Source organism: Rhinoderma darwinii, chromosome 1, assembly GCF_050947455.1.
Source record: "Rhinoderma darwinii isolate aRhiDar2 chromosome 1, aRhiDar2.hap1, whole genome shotgun sequence".
NCBI lineage: Eukaryota > Metazoa > Chordata > Amphibia > Anura > Rhinodermatidae > Rhinoderma > Rhinoderma darwinii.
Genome location: NC_134687.1, coordinates 639,575,703 through 639,591,967, shown reverse-complemented (window position 1 = coordinate 639,591,967; position 16,265 = coordinate 639,575,703). Strand labels below are relative to the sequence as shown.

At 38.9% G+C, this 16,265-nt stretch overlaps 1 protein-coding gene across 1 annotated transcript in view; it reads right to left on the bottom strand.

Moving 5' to 3' along the window:
* Positions 1 to 243: 243 nt before the first annotated feature.
* LOC142662841 (uncharacterized) overlaps positions 244 to 16,265 on the bottom strand; it is a 32,939-nt gene continuing 16,917 nt past the window's right edge. Inside the window, exons 3-4 of the mRNA XM_075841097.1 lie at positions 6,719 to 6,833; positions 244 to 2,421 (exon numbers count right to left, since the gene is read on the bottom strand). Coding sequence (XP_075697212.1) covers positions 941 to 2,421; positions 6,719 to 6,833 — 1,596 coding nt within the window. The 3' untranslated portion in view covers positions 244 to 940. The remainder of the gene's footprint in view (positions 2,422 to 6,718; positions 6,834 to 16,265) is intronic.

Genomic DNA, 16,265 nt, shown 5'->3' with positions numbered 1-16,265 from the left:
GATGCTGTTTTGAAGGCAAAGTGTAGCTGAGTTTGTTTCAATCTACATATGAAAACGATGATTAGCACCTGTTTGGTATAATCGGTTAATCATACATCTGACTACAATCCTACAGAATCCATGACTTTGTGCAAGTGTACCTACAAAAATTGATGCAGTTTTGGAGGTAAAAGATAGTCACACTAAATATTAATTGGATTTAGATTTATCTTCTGTTCATTCACTTTGTATTCTGTTAATTTAAAAAAAAAAATAAAAAATATTAACGCTTCTATTTTTTAAAGCATTCTTACTTTGAAACATTTTTCCACAACTGCCTAAAACTTTTACACAGTACTGTATACGGCAGATGTCAGGAAGGGGTTTATAAATTATTGCAAAATGTATTAGTGTTTTTTGTTGAATTCCATCACCATTATGTTTTTGTACTGTTTGAATGAAGATCACGTATTCATATGTCCATATATGTTTAACAATAAACCTAAATATGTACATGGGTTGTCCTTACTGCCACTCTGGATTTTCTTGCAGTCTGGGTAAATTTATGAATACAGTAAAAAGAAGCAACGTTCATTGTGACAATTCAGTGTCACTGCCATGAAAGTAAGCAAGAATTTTCTTTTCTTCCTTAAATCTACAATAATTTTCATCCATGGATCTCGGGCAGTTTCTACTTCCAGCCAAAAAATATACACGCTTATTGGCTGTTTAATGTCTGTGAATAACCTGATGCATTAATAAAATGTTCTCTCTTCTAGCATTTCCAAAATACCAAATGAGAATATGAGTTCTTCTCTGTGTGAATTCTCTGAGGAGTTTCAAAATTTAATTTCCTTATAAAACATTTTTTACATAAATAACATCAAAAGGTCTTCTCCCCTGTGTGACTTCTCTGATGATCGCAAAGTATTTCCTTTATAAAAAAAAACTTTTCCCATATTTATGGCTTCCCTTCTGTGTGACGTCTCTCATGTTTAACAAGATTTGATTTATCTGTAAAACATTTCCCACATTCTGGACATAAATACGGCTTCTTCCCTGTGTGAATTCTCTCATGAGTAACAAGACCTGATTTGTGTGTAAAACATTTCCCACATTCTGGACATGAATACGGCTTCTTCCCTGTGTGAATTCTCTCATGTGCAACAAGACCTGATTTTTGTGTAAAACATTTCCCACATTCTGAACATGAATACGGCTTCTTCCCTGTGTGAATTCTCTTATGTGCAACAAGACCTGATTTATGTGTAAAACACTTCCCACATTCTGAACATGAATATGGCTTCTTCCCTGTGTGAATTTTTTCATGTCTAACAAGATGTGACTTATCTGTAAAACATTTTCCACATTCTGAACAGAAGTATGGCTTCTCTCCTGTGTGACTCCTATCATGTACAGCAAGACTTGATTTATATGTAAAGCACTTCCCACATTCTGAACATGAATACGGCTTCACTCCTGTGTGACTTCTCTCATGTATGACCAGACTTGATTTATCTGTAAAACATTTCCCACATTCTGAACAGAAGTATGGCTTCTCTCCTGTGTGACATTTCTCATGTACAGCAAGACTTGATTTATGTGTAAAGCACATCCCACATTCTGAACATGAATATGGCTTCTCTCCTGTGTGTCTTCTCTCATGTTTAACAAGACTTGATTTATCTGTAAAATATTTCCCACATTCTGAACATGAATACGGCTTCACTCCTGTGTGTCTTCTCTCATGTTTAACAAGACTTGATTTATCTGTAAAACATTTCCCACATTCTGAACATGAATATGGCTTCTCTCCTGTGTGACTTCTCTCATGTACAGCAAGACTTGATTTATGTTTAAAGCACTTCCCACATTCTGAACATGAATATGGCTTCTCTCCTGTGTGGCTTCTCTCATGTATGACAAGACTTGATTTATCTATAAAACATTTCCCACATTCTGCACATGAAAACGGCTTATCCCCTGAGTGAATTCTTTCATGCGTAACAAGACCTGATTTTTGTATAAAACATTTTCCACATTTTGCACATGAAAACGGCCTCTCTCCTGTATGAATTCTCTCATGTCTAACAAGATCTGAATTATTTGTAAAACACTTCACACATTTTGAACAGGAATATGGCTTCTCTCGTGTATAAATTCTTCTGTGCATGAAACGACTGGAGCTTTTTGTGAACGGTTTACCATATTGAAAACTTTTTCCCCCTTTCTGAGCTGTACTTGTGGTAACAATCTGTGATTGTTCAGTAGAAGGTTCCTCATGAATAGGGGAATTATAAGATAGATCTCTGCAGTAGAGTCCTGGATGTACATTAAGGGCAGTTAGGTTTGCTCCTGAAGAATGCTGCATGATATCTTCATCTTTTACTTCATAATTTATCGATAACATGACGTTTCCCCCAAAGTTCTTACTAGGATTTTCTGTTAGGATTAAAAATTTATTTTATTATTTTTATTGCAAACCACAAAGTAGACACATTTATAACATTTTGATTAGGCTGTAAACACACATGCAGTGTTTCATGAAGTTTAGGTGGAGCTAAAACCAGAAGGGGATCCAGCATTAAGAAGGAGTATAAGCCATTGCTTATTCATCCATGCCTCGCATTGGCTCAAAAAAAATGGTGCCAATAACCGCAACAAAATCTACATGTGTGATTCCAGCTGTACTAAAGTTTTGAAAAACATTTTTAAATATATCAAAGACTAAGTCCAGGATTCTGGTCTACATCCAGTCATCAATTTTTGACATAAATCACTTGACTTGATGAAACATTTGAAAAGCACAACCATGTCTGGCGACCAATCCTGTCCTCTGATTACACATTTAGCCCTTCACTATCAATTGGCCATCACTATGACAGTATAATGCAACAATAACTTAAAGCAGATCTGTTAGATATTTATGCTGCGCTGTCTGAGGGCTACATAAAGTAGTGAGACACGCTGATTTAAGCGATCTGTCACTTGGCCAGTAATGTGCAGTAATTTAGGAGATTTTTCATGATAGCGAAGCATGGCTTGAGCCCAATAATATGCACATTCCCTGGCCTATGGTGAGAAGTTTGTGAAACAGCGGCTTGAGAGTGGCAGAAGCATGCATACCATTTCACTCCTTTTCTGAATTGTTGAATATGCGACACAAGTAGATCATGTAAAATCTCCTCAACTACTGCACATTACTACCCAAGTGACAGATCACTGCAATCAGCGGCACTACTTTATGCTGCCCTCACACAGCACGGAATAAATATCTGACATGAGTTTCAACTTAATATTGTTATTGACAATCTAATCTTGGCCATAGTCTAAATTTAACAAGATAATGTGTCATGAGACAAAGCACACATCTCAGGCTGAATTCACGGACATGACAACGAGGTCTGTATATCCTAATGGCTGCACAGTCACCAGACCTCCATTTTATGGAACATCTTTTAAACGTAGTGGAATAGACAGAGTGAGGTTATCATTCAAAATCTGTAATAAAAGGTTTCCAGTACATAGTTATATCATTACACAAAGAATTCAGGCGGTTCTAAGGGGAAAGAGGGTCCTATCAGGTACTAATAAAGTGGACTTAGTGAAGTGGCCTCTGAGTGCAGGTGATCATCACTGAAAGGTCTTTAGTCTACATACAATTACATGTGAAACAGGAGCTTACAGATAATCAGATCTGGAAGAATGGATTACCCCGAAAGAAAAAAAACCACAAAATAATAATCTTTTGCCATTATAAAGACCCTTAACCCCTTAGTGACCAGCCTATTTTAGGCCTGAATGAGCTAGCTATTTTTTTTTTCCGTTTCTCTATAGTCTCATTGAAAGAGCTATAAAAGTTTTTTATTTTTCAGTCGACATAGCTGTATGAGGACTTGATTTTTGCACCTTTTTATTGGCACAATTTTTGGGTACATATTTTATGATTAACTTATTAGCTTTTTGGGGGGGGGGGGGGGGGGGGTAGAAAAAAACCCTGAAATTCAACCATTGTTCTGTGAGTTTTAAATTGACGCCGCTCACTGTGCGGTATAAATAACGCGTTACCTTTTTTCTATGAGTTGCTACGATTACGACGATACCACCTATGTATAGGTTTTTTATGTTTTACGACTTTTGCACACTAAAAACACTTTTGAACTAAAATTATTTGTTTTTGCATCGTCGCTTTCCAAGAGTAGTAAATTTTTTTTATTTTTCCGCCAATGCAGTGATTTTTTTGGGCTTGTTTTTTGTGTGACGAGATGTAGTTTTGATTGGTACTTTTTTGGGGTACATGGGACTTATTGATTAACTTTTGTTATGACTTTTTTAGGGGACAATGGAAAAAAAAATAGCAATTTTGCCATTGTTTTTTTTTTTTTTTTTTTTAACGGTGTTCACCTTGCGGTTTAAATTACATATGAACTTTATCGTTTTAGTCATTACGGTTGCAGCAATACCAGACATGTGTACTTTTATTTATTTTTTTACACTTACTAAATAAAACCACTTTTTATGGAAAAAAAATATGTAATTTATTTTTTTACTGTAAGTTTTATGAATAATTTTTATTTCACATTACTTATTTTTTTAGTGCCACTAGGGGACTTTACTATGCAATCTTCAGATCGCTGCTATAATGCTTTCGTATACTTAGAATACCAAAAGGATTATTGCCGGTCAGTGTAAATCTGACAGGCAATCTATTAGGACATGCTTCTGGCACGTCCTAATAGGCATATGCCCAGGGCAGACCTAGGGTTTTATATCAGGCCCCGGCTGCTATGACACCCCATCAAAGGCCCGCAATTGCATTTGCTGGCCGCCGATGGGTGACAGAGTCCCCCTCCCTCTGTAAACAAGTTAAATGCTGCAGCCGCTATTGACCGCAGCATTTAACGGGTTAAACGGCCGCGATCGAAGTAAACTTCGATCGCTGTCATTGGAGCAGGAGTCCGGCTGTGATCAGACAGCTGAGCCCCGGCTCCAGCCTGCACGGGACACCTGTGCAGGGCTTAGACTGGGCCTCTCTGAAAAGGCAACGGCCAAGCCTAAGGCGACTTAGTGACCGCCGTGAAAAGGCATATCGGTGGTCACTAAGGGGTTAAAGGAGACCTGATAGAACACATGTTCCAAAAAAAGATTATAGCAGAAATCTGATTACTTGATATTGCAGCCTAAGGTTGTACTACGGAAATATCCTGAGTACAACATGTCCCCTTGTGACTTGAGTGCAGAGTTGTCATGGGGACCTTGTGTGTATTTTAATAGGTTCTCAATTGTTGTCCTATAATGAGGATCTTTCTTCTCAGGTGTTATGAGTAGGGGGATCAGTAATGGTAGAACCAAATAAATGACAAAGCACAAAGGAAATAACCTAAATGTATGTGTTTTTCATTTCTATGGAATATCTCAAAATAATGCTCAACCCTTTCCTGCAAAACGTTACACACTTACTCTGTTCCATACATGTTAATACAGTTATTCCTGTGCATGGATTTCTGCAAGCCTCCTTCAGATAAATTAAACAGTGTGAATTCTCCCTTATGCCTTCTTCACAGTTTTTATTTTCTGCATTTTTTGTTATTTGGGAAGAACGCCATGAATTTTAGGCTTATTTACATGCATTTTTTTTCTGACGTTTTTCATGTCCTAAAGAGAAGCCTGGGGCTAGAGGCCCCCCCCCCCCCCTTCTAAAAAAACAAAAGCCAAACCCAGACACACTCTGCGTTTAACAAAAACAAAAAGAAAGGTGAACCCAATAAAAGCGCACCAAAAGACCAGAAAATTGCCACAAACCAATAAAGTATTTTATATTTCCCTTTAGCCTGCCATGTAACATCTGGCCGCAGCGTTTTTGTACAGAAGAAAAAACGACAAAAAAAATAAAATAAAACTCGCTTAGTGTCAAGGCTGCTCCCTATCGCCATTTATTGCGTTGCTTAAGTGGTTAACAATTTTTTTTAAATTGCTACATGCTGATATTTCAGAGCTTGTCTGGAGTGTTTGAGTAATTTGAAAATCTCAACTAGCTGGGAACAGCGATTTATCGCTCACCGAAAAAAAAATAAAAAATTAAAAAAAAATGTATTTTTAGCCACAGCCTTAGTACAGCTGTTATTCGCTGCTAGTGCCCTATAAAACTGATGCGAAGCATAGTGCATGACCGGATTCATAAAGCAACTTGTAGAGAACTTTTATGTGCAGTCACAGCTCCCTCAGGTTCTGCACTATGTATTACACATTGTCTGAAGTGTTACTGTAATGTAGAACTAAGGTGGAACCTCACCTTAAAGGATAACTAAACATTCAAAAAACTTCGGACATGTCATAGTGACACGTCAGAAGCTTTGATTGGTAGGGGTCCAAGAACGAAGACTCCCACCTATAGCTAAAGTGAAGCAGCAGCAGAAGTGCTTGTGCGAGCGATAAGCCGCTTCATTTTTATTCGCCTTTATACGGAAATCGATGTAACGGTGTATGGGCTCAATAGAAAGTCTATGAGCCCGTACACCGACACAGACTTTCTGGAAAAAGGCAAACAAAAACGAAGCAGCTCAGCGCTCACACAAGTGATTCTGGCGCTTCATGTAAGCGATTGGTGGGGGTCTCAGTGCTCGGTCGCCCAGCAATCAAAACTTCTGACATGTTACTATGACATTTCAGAAGTTTGTTAAACGTTCAGTTACCCTTTAAGTAACCTCCAAATTCACTTTCTAAATTCATTATTACTTACCTGTGGTAACACCTCCTGGAATTTCCTCCTCCACTTCACTCTTACACGGTTGATCGCCCCTCACCAGCTCTTCTTCTTCTCCATCCTCCACTTTAATATTAGTCAGATCTTCCCCCTGATTTCACATATGTAACAATTCAGTAGAATACAGCAGAGACTGCGAAGAATCTAACAGATCAACATAAGAAACCACCAAAATCTATGCCCGCAGGACTAAAAAGATCCACACACCCCTATATACACTGCTCAACAAAAATTAGGGGAACATTTAAACATCACAGTATAACCCCAAGTGAATTTAATTTCTGGGATATCAATCTGTCCAGTTAAGAAGCATAAGTGATTGTGAATCCATTCACCTGCTTTGGTGCAAATGAAAGTGACAACAGGTGCACTGGAGGCATCAGCAAGACAACCCCCAAAAAGGGAAAGGTTATGCAGGTTGTGGCCACAGACAATTCCTCTCTCCTTATCCTTCCTGACTGATTCTTCTCTAGTTTGCCATTTGGCTAGTGTCCTTGTCACTCGGTAGCATGAAGAGGTACCTGCAGCCAATTCAGGTTGCACAGGTAGTCCAGGTCCTCCAGGATGGCACATCCATTCGAGCCATCGCAAGAAGGTTTGTGCGGTCTCCCAGCAGTCTCAAGAGCACTGAGCAGAAACTAGAACATGGCCGTTACACAAGGAAGGACGCACATGGCCGTAAGCCGGACCAGTATCTGCACTTTTGTGCAAAAAGAAACAGGAGCAGTGCCAGAGCTCTACAAAATTACCTCCCATGGGCTACTGGTGTGTATGTTTCTGACTAAACTGTCAGAAACAGACTTAATGAGGGTGACATCAGGGCCTATAGTACTGTAGTGGGACCATCGCTCGCAGCCCAACACTGTGCAGCTAGAATGGTATTCCCCAGAAAATGGCAATAGTGGTGTATAGTGAAGGTATATCCAGCACTCAAAACAAAAGTTAAGGTTTATTGGGTCATATTAAAACAAGGAGGTTAAAACAAAAAATCCCGGGACCACGTTTACGTGTTTCAGACCAGTGGGGTCCTTAATCATAGCATGCTATTTTACAAATGAAATCACATATATTATAGTGAATGGCGTCAGGTGACTTCCTAGGGGTGGACTTAATTTTTTTCTTTAACCATTTACTGCATGTGGTTAGATAGGTGATGCCGACATAATATCTCAGTTGTAATATAATAGTTTACAAGGTTATTACAACGGGATGGTAGAAAATCGACATTCCAATTATCAAATACCAAATAATAGAAACCTTTTTAATTTAAACCAAAGGAATATTCAGTATATTGGCATGAACAAAACATATAAACTAATTAGTGTTCAGGTGTGTTGTGTAGTCGGACTTGATTCAGAAAAGACAGCTGGTATGCTGCGCATGTCTTAATGAAAAAAGATAGTGGTTTCTTTGAAAAATATATATTAAATAGTTTGTTTTAGAATGTGTCAAGTATGTATTTTAAGCTATTCATTTTATCTTATGATTTGTAAAGTATTTTATGTATAAATGGTAAGATTCCCTGATTTGTATTGTGTCCGTGGTGCTGAAGAACAGCTCCACTCTAAATGATAATCCAAAAGTATTGTCTAGTGCTGAAAAACAGCTTTTCCTTGAATGAGGCTTACGTTGTTATAATAGGCTGCCTAATAGAGAAGTATATTGGTGATAAACATTGGTTGAATGGATATTTTTTTTAGTTAGTGTTCTTAATTAATAGGATTACGTTATCTTGAATAATATATTCATATTTTTTCTCATTGTTTTTTGATTTATCTAATTCAAATATTATAATTAAAGATGGAGAAATTATTAGACATTAATTCAATAGATGAACTTCCAGTTGTGATATTCTTTTTGATAGAAATTTTATTTATCTTATATGATATATCACATTATAATAAATGTATGAATAGATCATAATCATTGGTTTTTGATTTATCAGATGTGGATATCGTGTGTCCATCCCAGGTAGCACAAACGGCTCGCACTGACGAAAAAGTTCCCCAAAAGACATACAAAAGGTGCAATACATATGATTGAACTACATGTGAGTATGATTTAATATGTGGTTATGGTTGGGTTCTTCATTTTACTTGTAATTTTATTCGAAGTATGAAAAGAGTGTATAATTAGTATGTATTAAAATTAATCTAAGACTGAATCCAAGATTGGATTGATAAATGTAGAATATCTCTCATAATTCCATCTAATATACATTTATCAAAATTTGTATGTTTAAATATTGTGATATATGGATTAGGGATTTTTTAGGATGGAAAGCTGAAATTTAATTAATAGATGTACATCAAATCATTTCTATAGTTCATGCCCACTGGAAAGCGGGTTTCTAATTTTAAGATCCATAATGCCTCTCTGTTAAGTAGGAGTTTTCGCCAGTCTCCTCCTCTTTTCGGACAAGATACTCTCTCTAAACCGCAGACTTTCAATGTATTGGTATTTCCTTGATGCATTTCTTTAAAATGTTTTGCTGCTCCTGAAATATTAGTTTTGTGGAGATTTCTTATGTCTGCTAAATGTTCTGCTATCCTTTTCTGGAGAGGTCTAATTGTACACCCTACATATTGTATATTGCATTTATCACAGAGTATGACATATACTATATGAGTAGTGTTGCAATTGATTAAAGACTTTATTGGAAAAAAAACATTATTGGATGAGGAGACTAGAGTACCAGTGATTGTCATTAGTTTACATGTAGTGCATCTAGTGCCACCACATTTGCATGAACCGGTATATTTTAACCATGTACTTTTATTACTAGAGGTTTTCGAAAAAATGCTTGGTGAAATGCTGTTTCCTATTGTAGTTGAATTTTTTGCTACAAAATTTTAGTATTTTCTTTAAACTATGATCTTTATCTAGAATGAGTAAGTAATATTTAATGATAGATACTATTTGTCCATACTCATTGCTATAAGGGGTTGAAAAAGTTAGTCTTTTTTTGATGGTTTATCTTGGAATTTTTGGTTGGTTGATGTTGCTGGGTAGAAGTATTCTGATCTTGATTTGACATTAACTTTATTATTGGCTTGATTTAATTTTTGTTTAGAGTAACCACGTGCTAGGAGCCTGGTATCAATAATCTTGTATTCTGAGAGAAAAGTGGATTTTTCTGTACATATTCTTTTAGCACGTGTGTATTCTCTTATTGGGAGGTTATTAATAACATGGTTTGGGTGTGCACTTGATGCATGTAGGATTGAGTTTCCTGCAGTAGGTTTACGGTATAAGCTACTTATAATATTAGGTTTTGAGGAGTCACCGGTTAATGTAATATCAAGAAAAGACAAGGATTTGAGATTCGTGTTATGAGTGAAGATTAAGTTGTCTTCATAGTCGTTAATGTATTTCATGAATTTGTCAATTGATGTGTAGGAACCTGATCAGATAATTAGAATGTCGTCTATAAAACGACCATAGTAATGGATGTCTTTGACAAATGGATTTAGATTATTATGAATAGATCGTCCCTCCCACCAGGCTACATAAATATTCGAAAGCGAGGGTGAAATTTTAGCCCCATGGAGCATCCCAGGCATTGCAAATAGAACACGTTGTCAAATAAGAAATAGTTGTGTTTTAAAAGGTAAAGAGTGACACTGAGAATGTATTCTTTTAAGTGATTTGAATAGTTTGTATATTTATGCAGTTGGTCACTAAGGGCTGCAATAGTCTTGTCATGGGGGATTGAAGAGTATAGGGCAGTGATGTCACACGTTACCCAACAGAAGGTGTCTGACCATTTCAGCTTGTCCATAATTTGGAGGACATCTGTACTATCTTTGATGTAGCTAGGAGACCTCTTAGCAAGAGTTTGTAGTTGATTGTCTAGCCATTCCCCAAAACGTTAGTTAAGTGAATCTATACTTGAGACTATTGGTCTTAGCGGTGGTGGAAAAGTATTCTTGTGAATTTTTGGGAGGGCATGAAAGATAGGAATGATTGGAAATTTTTTGTCTAAATATTTTCTCTCTTTTTCCGTATTAATGCCTAAGGAAAAACCCTCCTGTGTAACATTGTATGATTTTGCTTTAAAGATGTTAGTGGGGGCTGATTTTACTATTTTATATGTATTGGTATCATTTAATAATTCCATAATAAATTTTTTATAAAGTTCAGAATCCATAATGACTACCGGACCCTCCTTTGTCTGCATTCTTTATTACTATGCTATTGGATTCACTTAATTCCTTCAAAGCTAGATTCTCTCCTCTTGAGAGATTGTGAATTAAATTCTTTTTATTTTTGAATAAAGATTTTAAAAGCTTCCTCTACTGCTATCTGGAAGTCATCCATAGCGTTGGATCTAGAGGATAGGGGGTAAAAGGCAGCATTAGACAAAAAAAATTGTGAGTTGGAGGATTTAGCAGTCCTGTTGAGGTGGAATTATCCATTTGTAGACATTGTAGATCCATAATTGTCATCTGTTCTTCAAATAGGAAATTCTCAAAGTCATTTTTCAATGAGATATTTGGATTTTCTGTTTGTGGATGGAGTAGATCTTCTTCCAAAAAATATTTCTTCAGTCAATAAACGTACGAATTTATTAACATCGATTAAGGTCTGGTACAAATCAAAGTTCCTACTTGGCACAAAATTTAAACCTCTCTTTAATACTTTCAACTGATTGGAGTGGAGTATACAGGCTGACAAATTAACCACTGTAAAGTCGTTGTTGTATGCATCTTTAATAATTTCTGGTGTTATTTGTGTAGATTCACCACATGTTAGTACATCATGATCCGTGTAGTTGCACGGTGAAATTTCATCTTGACTAAATTTGTCTTTTTCATTGTATACATTTGTTGTTTGTAGTTTCTTCTCTTTGGATGTCTGTTTCTTCTTGGCAGTTTCCCTGGATTTTCTTGTACGTTTTTGTACCTGCCTGGTTCTGAAAAAGAGATAACGCGTGTTTCATTAAACTCCTGCACTTGTGTTTTTGTTCTGGATGGTGCTGGAGATTTTCTCGGAGTTTCAACTGCTGTAGTTCCTAAGTAGCTATCGGAGTCTGATGCTAAATCCGTAGAATCATGGTCAGAAGATGAAAAATTTACTGTTGGTATGTTTTTTCCATCTGCTATCATTGTTCCGTTTTTTTCAGAATAGATTGTAACCCTGCGTTTTGTCTGCGGTTTTTCTTCCAAGTGTAGACACAGTTCTCTTTATAATCTTTGATGTCTCTTTCAAATTTACTTCGTTTTACTCTCATGATGTCATCCTCTAGTAGATTGATATTATCTATACACCACTATTGCCTTGATTACCTGCTGTCGACACAGGACCAGTTTGGGAATATCTATGAGCACCTGCAGTACTTGGATTTATTTATACCAACTTGCATCGTTCAAACGCAATGGAAACGCAGTGGATATGTGGTGAGCGAACTTTTTGTAACACTTCCCCTATTTTTGTATTCCCCAAAAAATACCAGAATTTTCAGGGACGTCAATGGCATTGTGTTCTCTTTACAGATGAGATCAGGTTCACACTGAGCACATGTGACAGCCGTGAAAGAGTCTGGAGATGCGGTGGTGGTTTGTGCTACCTACAAAATTATTCATCATGACCGGATTGGCAGTGGCTCACTGATGGTCTGGCGAGACATCCTTGGAGGGTCGCAGAAATCCTTACGTGATGGCCAATGGTACTGTGACTGCTGTTAGGTACCGGAATTAAATCCCAGAGCCATTCTTAGGCCTTACACTGGTGCAGTGGGCCCTGAGTTCATCTTGGTGCAGGACAATGCAAGGCCTCATGTGGCCCGAGTGCGTAGGCAGTTCAGGGATGACGAAAGCATTGATGCTATTGACTGGCCATCATGTTTCCCAGACCTGAATCCAATTGAGGACCTCTGGTTAATTATGAATAAGTAGCGCCACAGACTGTCCAGGAGTTACTGATGCCCTGATCCAGCCAGGTCATCAGGAGCATTCCCAGATGTTGTGTGTGCATACAGGCACGTGGGGACCATACACACCACTGAGTCACATTCAATTTGCGTGAATTTTTATGACGGCAACTGTTAATCTGCCCATGATTACAATTTTTTTACTTTATATAAATTTTTGGGATGATTTGGAATCCAGCACACAATAGGTTGAGGATTTTGGTTTCCATTGACTGTTCATATATCATTTTGTTCTCAACTAATTACACACTTTGTATCAGTAAAGATTTTCAACTTGAATCTTTCATTCATCAAGATCCGATGTGTGAATCAAGTGTTTCCTATGAGCAGTGTAGATCTGGTATAGGGCTTCGCTTCATCTACCGGATGATTCTCTGGGACATTGTATTCCCAGGACTGTCTAGAGAAAAATTACAGAGGACTGGGACATTTCTCTGGTGGATTTCTCCTACTGGATCCATCTGTAGGAAACACACAGTGATGGAATAGATGGTTTACATGTAATGATGGGAGTAGTATCTGGAGGAATCTCAAAATAGGTTTTTCATTTACAACCTTCCCCTCCTTACACTGCAGATCAGCCATTAAATCAGTCTCCTCTTCTTTATCATCTTTAACCTCAACCCAGTGGCGGATCACCACATGGGCGGTTTGGGCGGCCGACCGGGGCCCACAGCTCCCAGGGGGCCCATGGTCGAGAGAACCACACATCACTTTAAAAAAAAAAAAATTAGCATTGCAGCGCGCTAGAGCCACTAATGCGGAGGAGTGGCCGGCTGGGAGGGAATAGGGGCGCCGCTAATGGGGGGGGGGGGAGAATAGGTGCGCAACTGAAACTAGCCGCAACTACCCCCTCCTGCACGAATTGTACCTGCGTCTATAGAAGGCGGGTACAATTACATGCATAAGCACTGAATTGCCGGGTACCTTCCGTGCCGACCATTCAGCGCTTTACAATGATGCAGATTGGCAGGGCAGAATGCGTTATCCCGCCAATCAGCGCCTTTCAACTTGTTGAAAGGCGCTGATTGGCGGGGCATGTCATTCGGCCCTGAAAAGCAACGACGCTAGCGGCGAGATGACGTCATCGCGCTGCTTCTGTTGTTGAAGGGCGCCGATTGACGGGGCATGTCATTCTGCCCTGCCAATCAGTACCTTTCAACAATGCAAGCAGCGCAATAACGTCGCTCAGCCCCAGCAGACCTGCTCAGAAGAGAGCAGGCCTGCATTGACACAGGACGGAGTGGGAACGGGATCAAGGGGAGTTTGTAAAGTTTGTTTTCCCACATAAAAGTGTGAGTGGCATTATCTACAGGGGATGCTTTATGTAGGGCACAATATACAGGGGGCGCTATATGTAGACGATCTATACAGGGGGCTATATGTGGGGCCACAATCTACAAGGGGACTATATGTAGGGCTCTATAATACAAGGGGGGCTATATGTAGTGATATCAACAGGGGGCTATATTTGGGGCACAATCTACAGGGGGCACCATCGACAGGGGGCTCTATGTGGGGCGCCATCGACAGGGGGCTCTATGTGGGCGCCATCGACAGGGGGCTCTATGAGGGGCACAGTGTGTGTGTGTGTGTGTGTGACACAGTGTATGGTATTATAATCAGGGACAGTGTATGGCGTTATTATAATTAGAGGAGCAGGGTATGGTACTATTATATTTAGGGACGTTATGTGTGGCAGCATGAGAATATTATCTTTGTTTACAGATGCAGAAATGTTTGAAAAATGAGAAGCTGAAGACATCTGAGCGGCAAACTGCAGAAATGTGTCGTGGCCGGGAGAAGTCATCATAGAGGTCTGGACCGGATGGAGAAGAAAAAAATAAAAAACTAGAATCTAAAATTAAGTCACTGGTGAGTCACTTAATGTAAATGTTTAATCAGTACTGTAGTCACTGCATGATCTGCAGCGAGACGATGGGTGGTATGATATTTTTTGGGGGGGAAACAAACTCCAAGCATATGCTTACCATTGTTCGGATCATGCTGGGAGCTGTCGTTTTATCCGTACACACCTATACATCAGGGGTTGCACTAAATTGAGCTGTATTTGTGCTGGTGTTGTATTTATGTGCGGAGCTTGGTTCTGGTGCTGTATATATGTACTGAGCTTTGTTCTGGTGCTGTATATATATGTACTGAGCTTTGTTCTTGTGCGGAATATATGTACTGAGCTTGGTGTTGGTGCTGTATATACATACAGAGCTTGGTTCTGGTGCTGTATACACTACCGTTCAAAAGTTTAGGGTCACTTAGAAATTTCCTTATTTTTGAAAGAAAAGCACAGTTTTTTTCAATGAAGATAACATTAAATTAATCAGAAATACACTCTATACATTGTTAATGTGCTAAATGACTATTCTAGCTGCAAACGTCTGGTATTTAATGCACTATCTACATAGGTGTATAGAGGCCCATTTCCAGCAACCATCACTCCAGTGTTCTAATGGTACATTGTGTTTGCGAACTGTGTTAGAAGGCTAATGGATGATTAGAAAACACTTGAAAACCCTTTTGCAATTATGTTAGCACCGCTGTAAACAGTTTTGCTGTTTAGAGGAGCTATAAAACGGACCTTCCTTTGAGCTAGTTGAGAATCTGGAGCATTACATTTCTGGGTTCGATTAAACTCTCCAAATGGCTAGAAAAAGAGAGCTTTCATGTGAAACTCGACAGTCTATTCTTGTTCTTAGAAATTAAGGCTATTCCATGCGAGAAATTGCCAAGAAACTGAAGATTTCCTACAACGGTGTGTACTACTCCCTTCAGAGGACAGCACAAACAGGCTCTAACCAGAGTAGAAAGAGAAGTGGGAGGCCCCGCTGCACAACTGAGAAACAAGACAAGTACATTAGAGTCTCTAGTTTGAGAAATAGACTCCTCACAGGTCCTCAACTGGCAGCTTCATTAAATAGTACCCGCAAAACGCCAGTGTCAACGTCTACAGTGAAGAGGCGACTCCGGGATGCTGGCCTTCAGGGCAGAGTGGCAAAGAAAAAGCCATATCTGAGACTGGCTAATAAAAGGAAAGGATTAATATGGGCAAAAGCACACAGACATTGGACAGAGGAAGATTGGAAAAAAGTGTTATTGACAGACGAATCGAAGTTTGAGGTGTTTGGATCACACAGAAGAACATTTGTGAGACGCAGAACAACTGAAAAGATGCTGGAAGAGTGCCTGACACCATCTGTCAAGCATGGTGGAGGTAATGTGATGGTCTGGGGTTGCTTTGGTGCTGGTCAAGTGGGAGATTTGTACAAGGTAAAAGGGATTTTTAATAAGGAAGGCTATCACTCCATCTGTGGACAGCTCTTGATTGGAGCCAATTTCTTCCTACAACAGGACAATCACCCAAAGCACACCTCAAAATTATGCAAGAACTATTTAGGGAAGAAGCAGGCAGCTGGTATTCTATCTGTAATGGAGTGGCCAGCGCAGTCACCAGATCTCAACCCCATAGAGCCGTTGTGGGAGCAGCTTGACCGTATGGTACGCAAGAAGTGCCCATCAAGCCAATCCAACTTGTGGGAGGGGCTTCTGGAAGCATGGGGTGAAATTTCTCCCGAT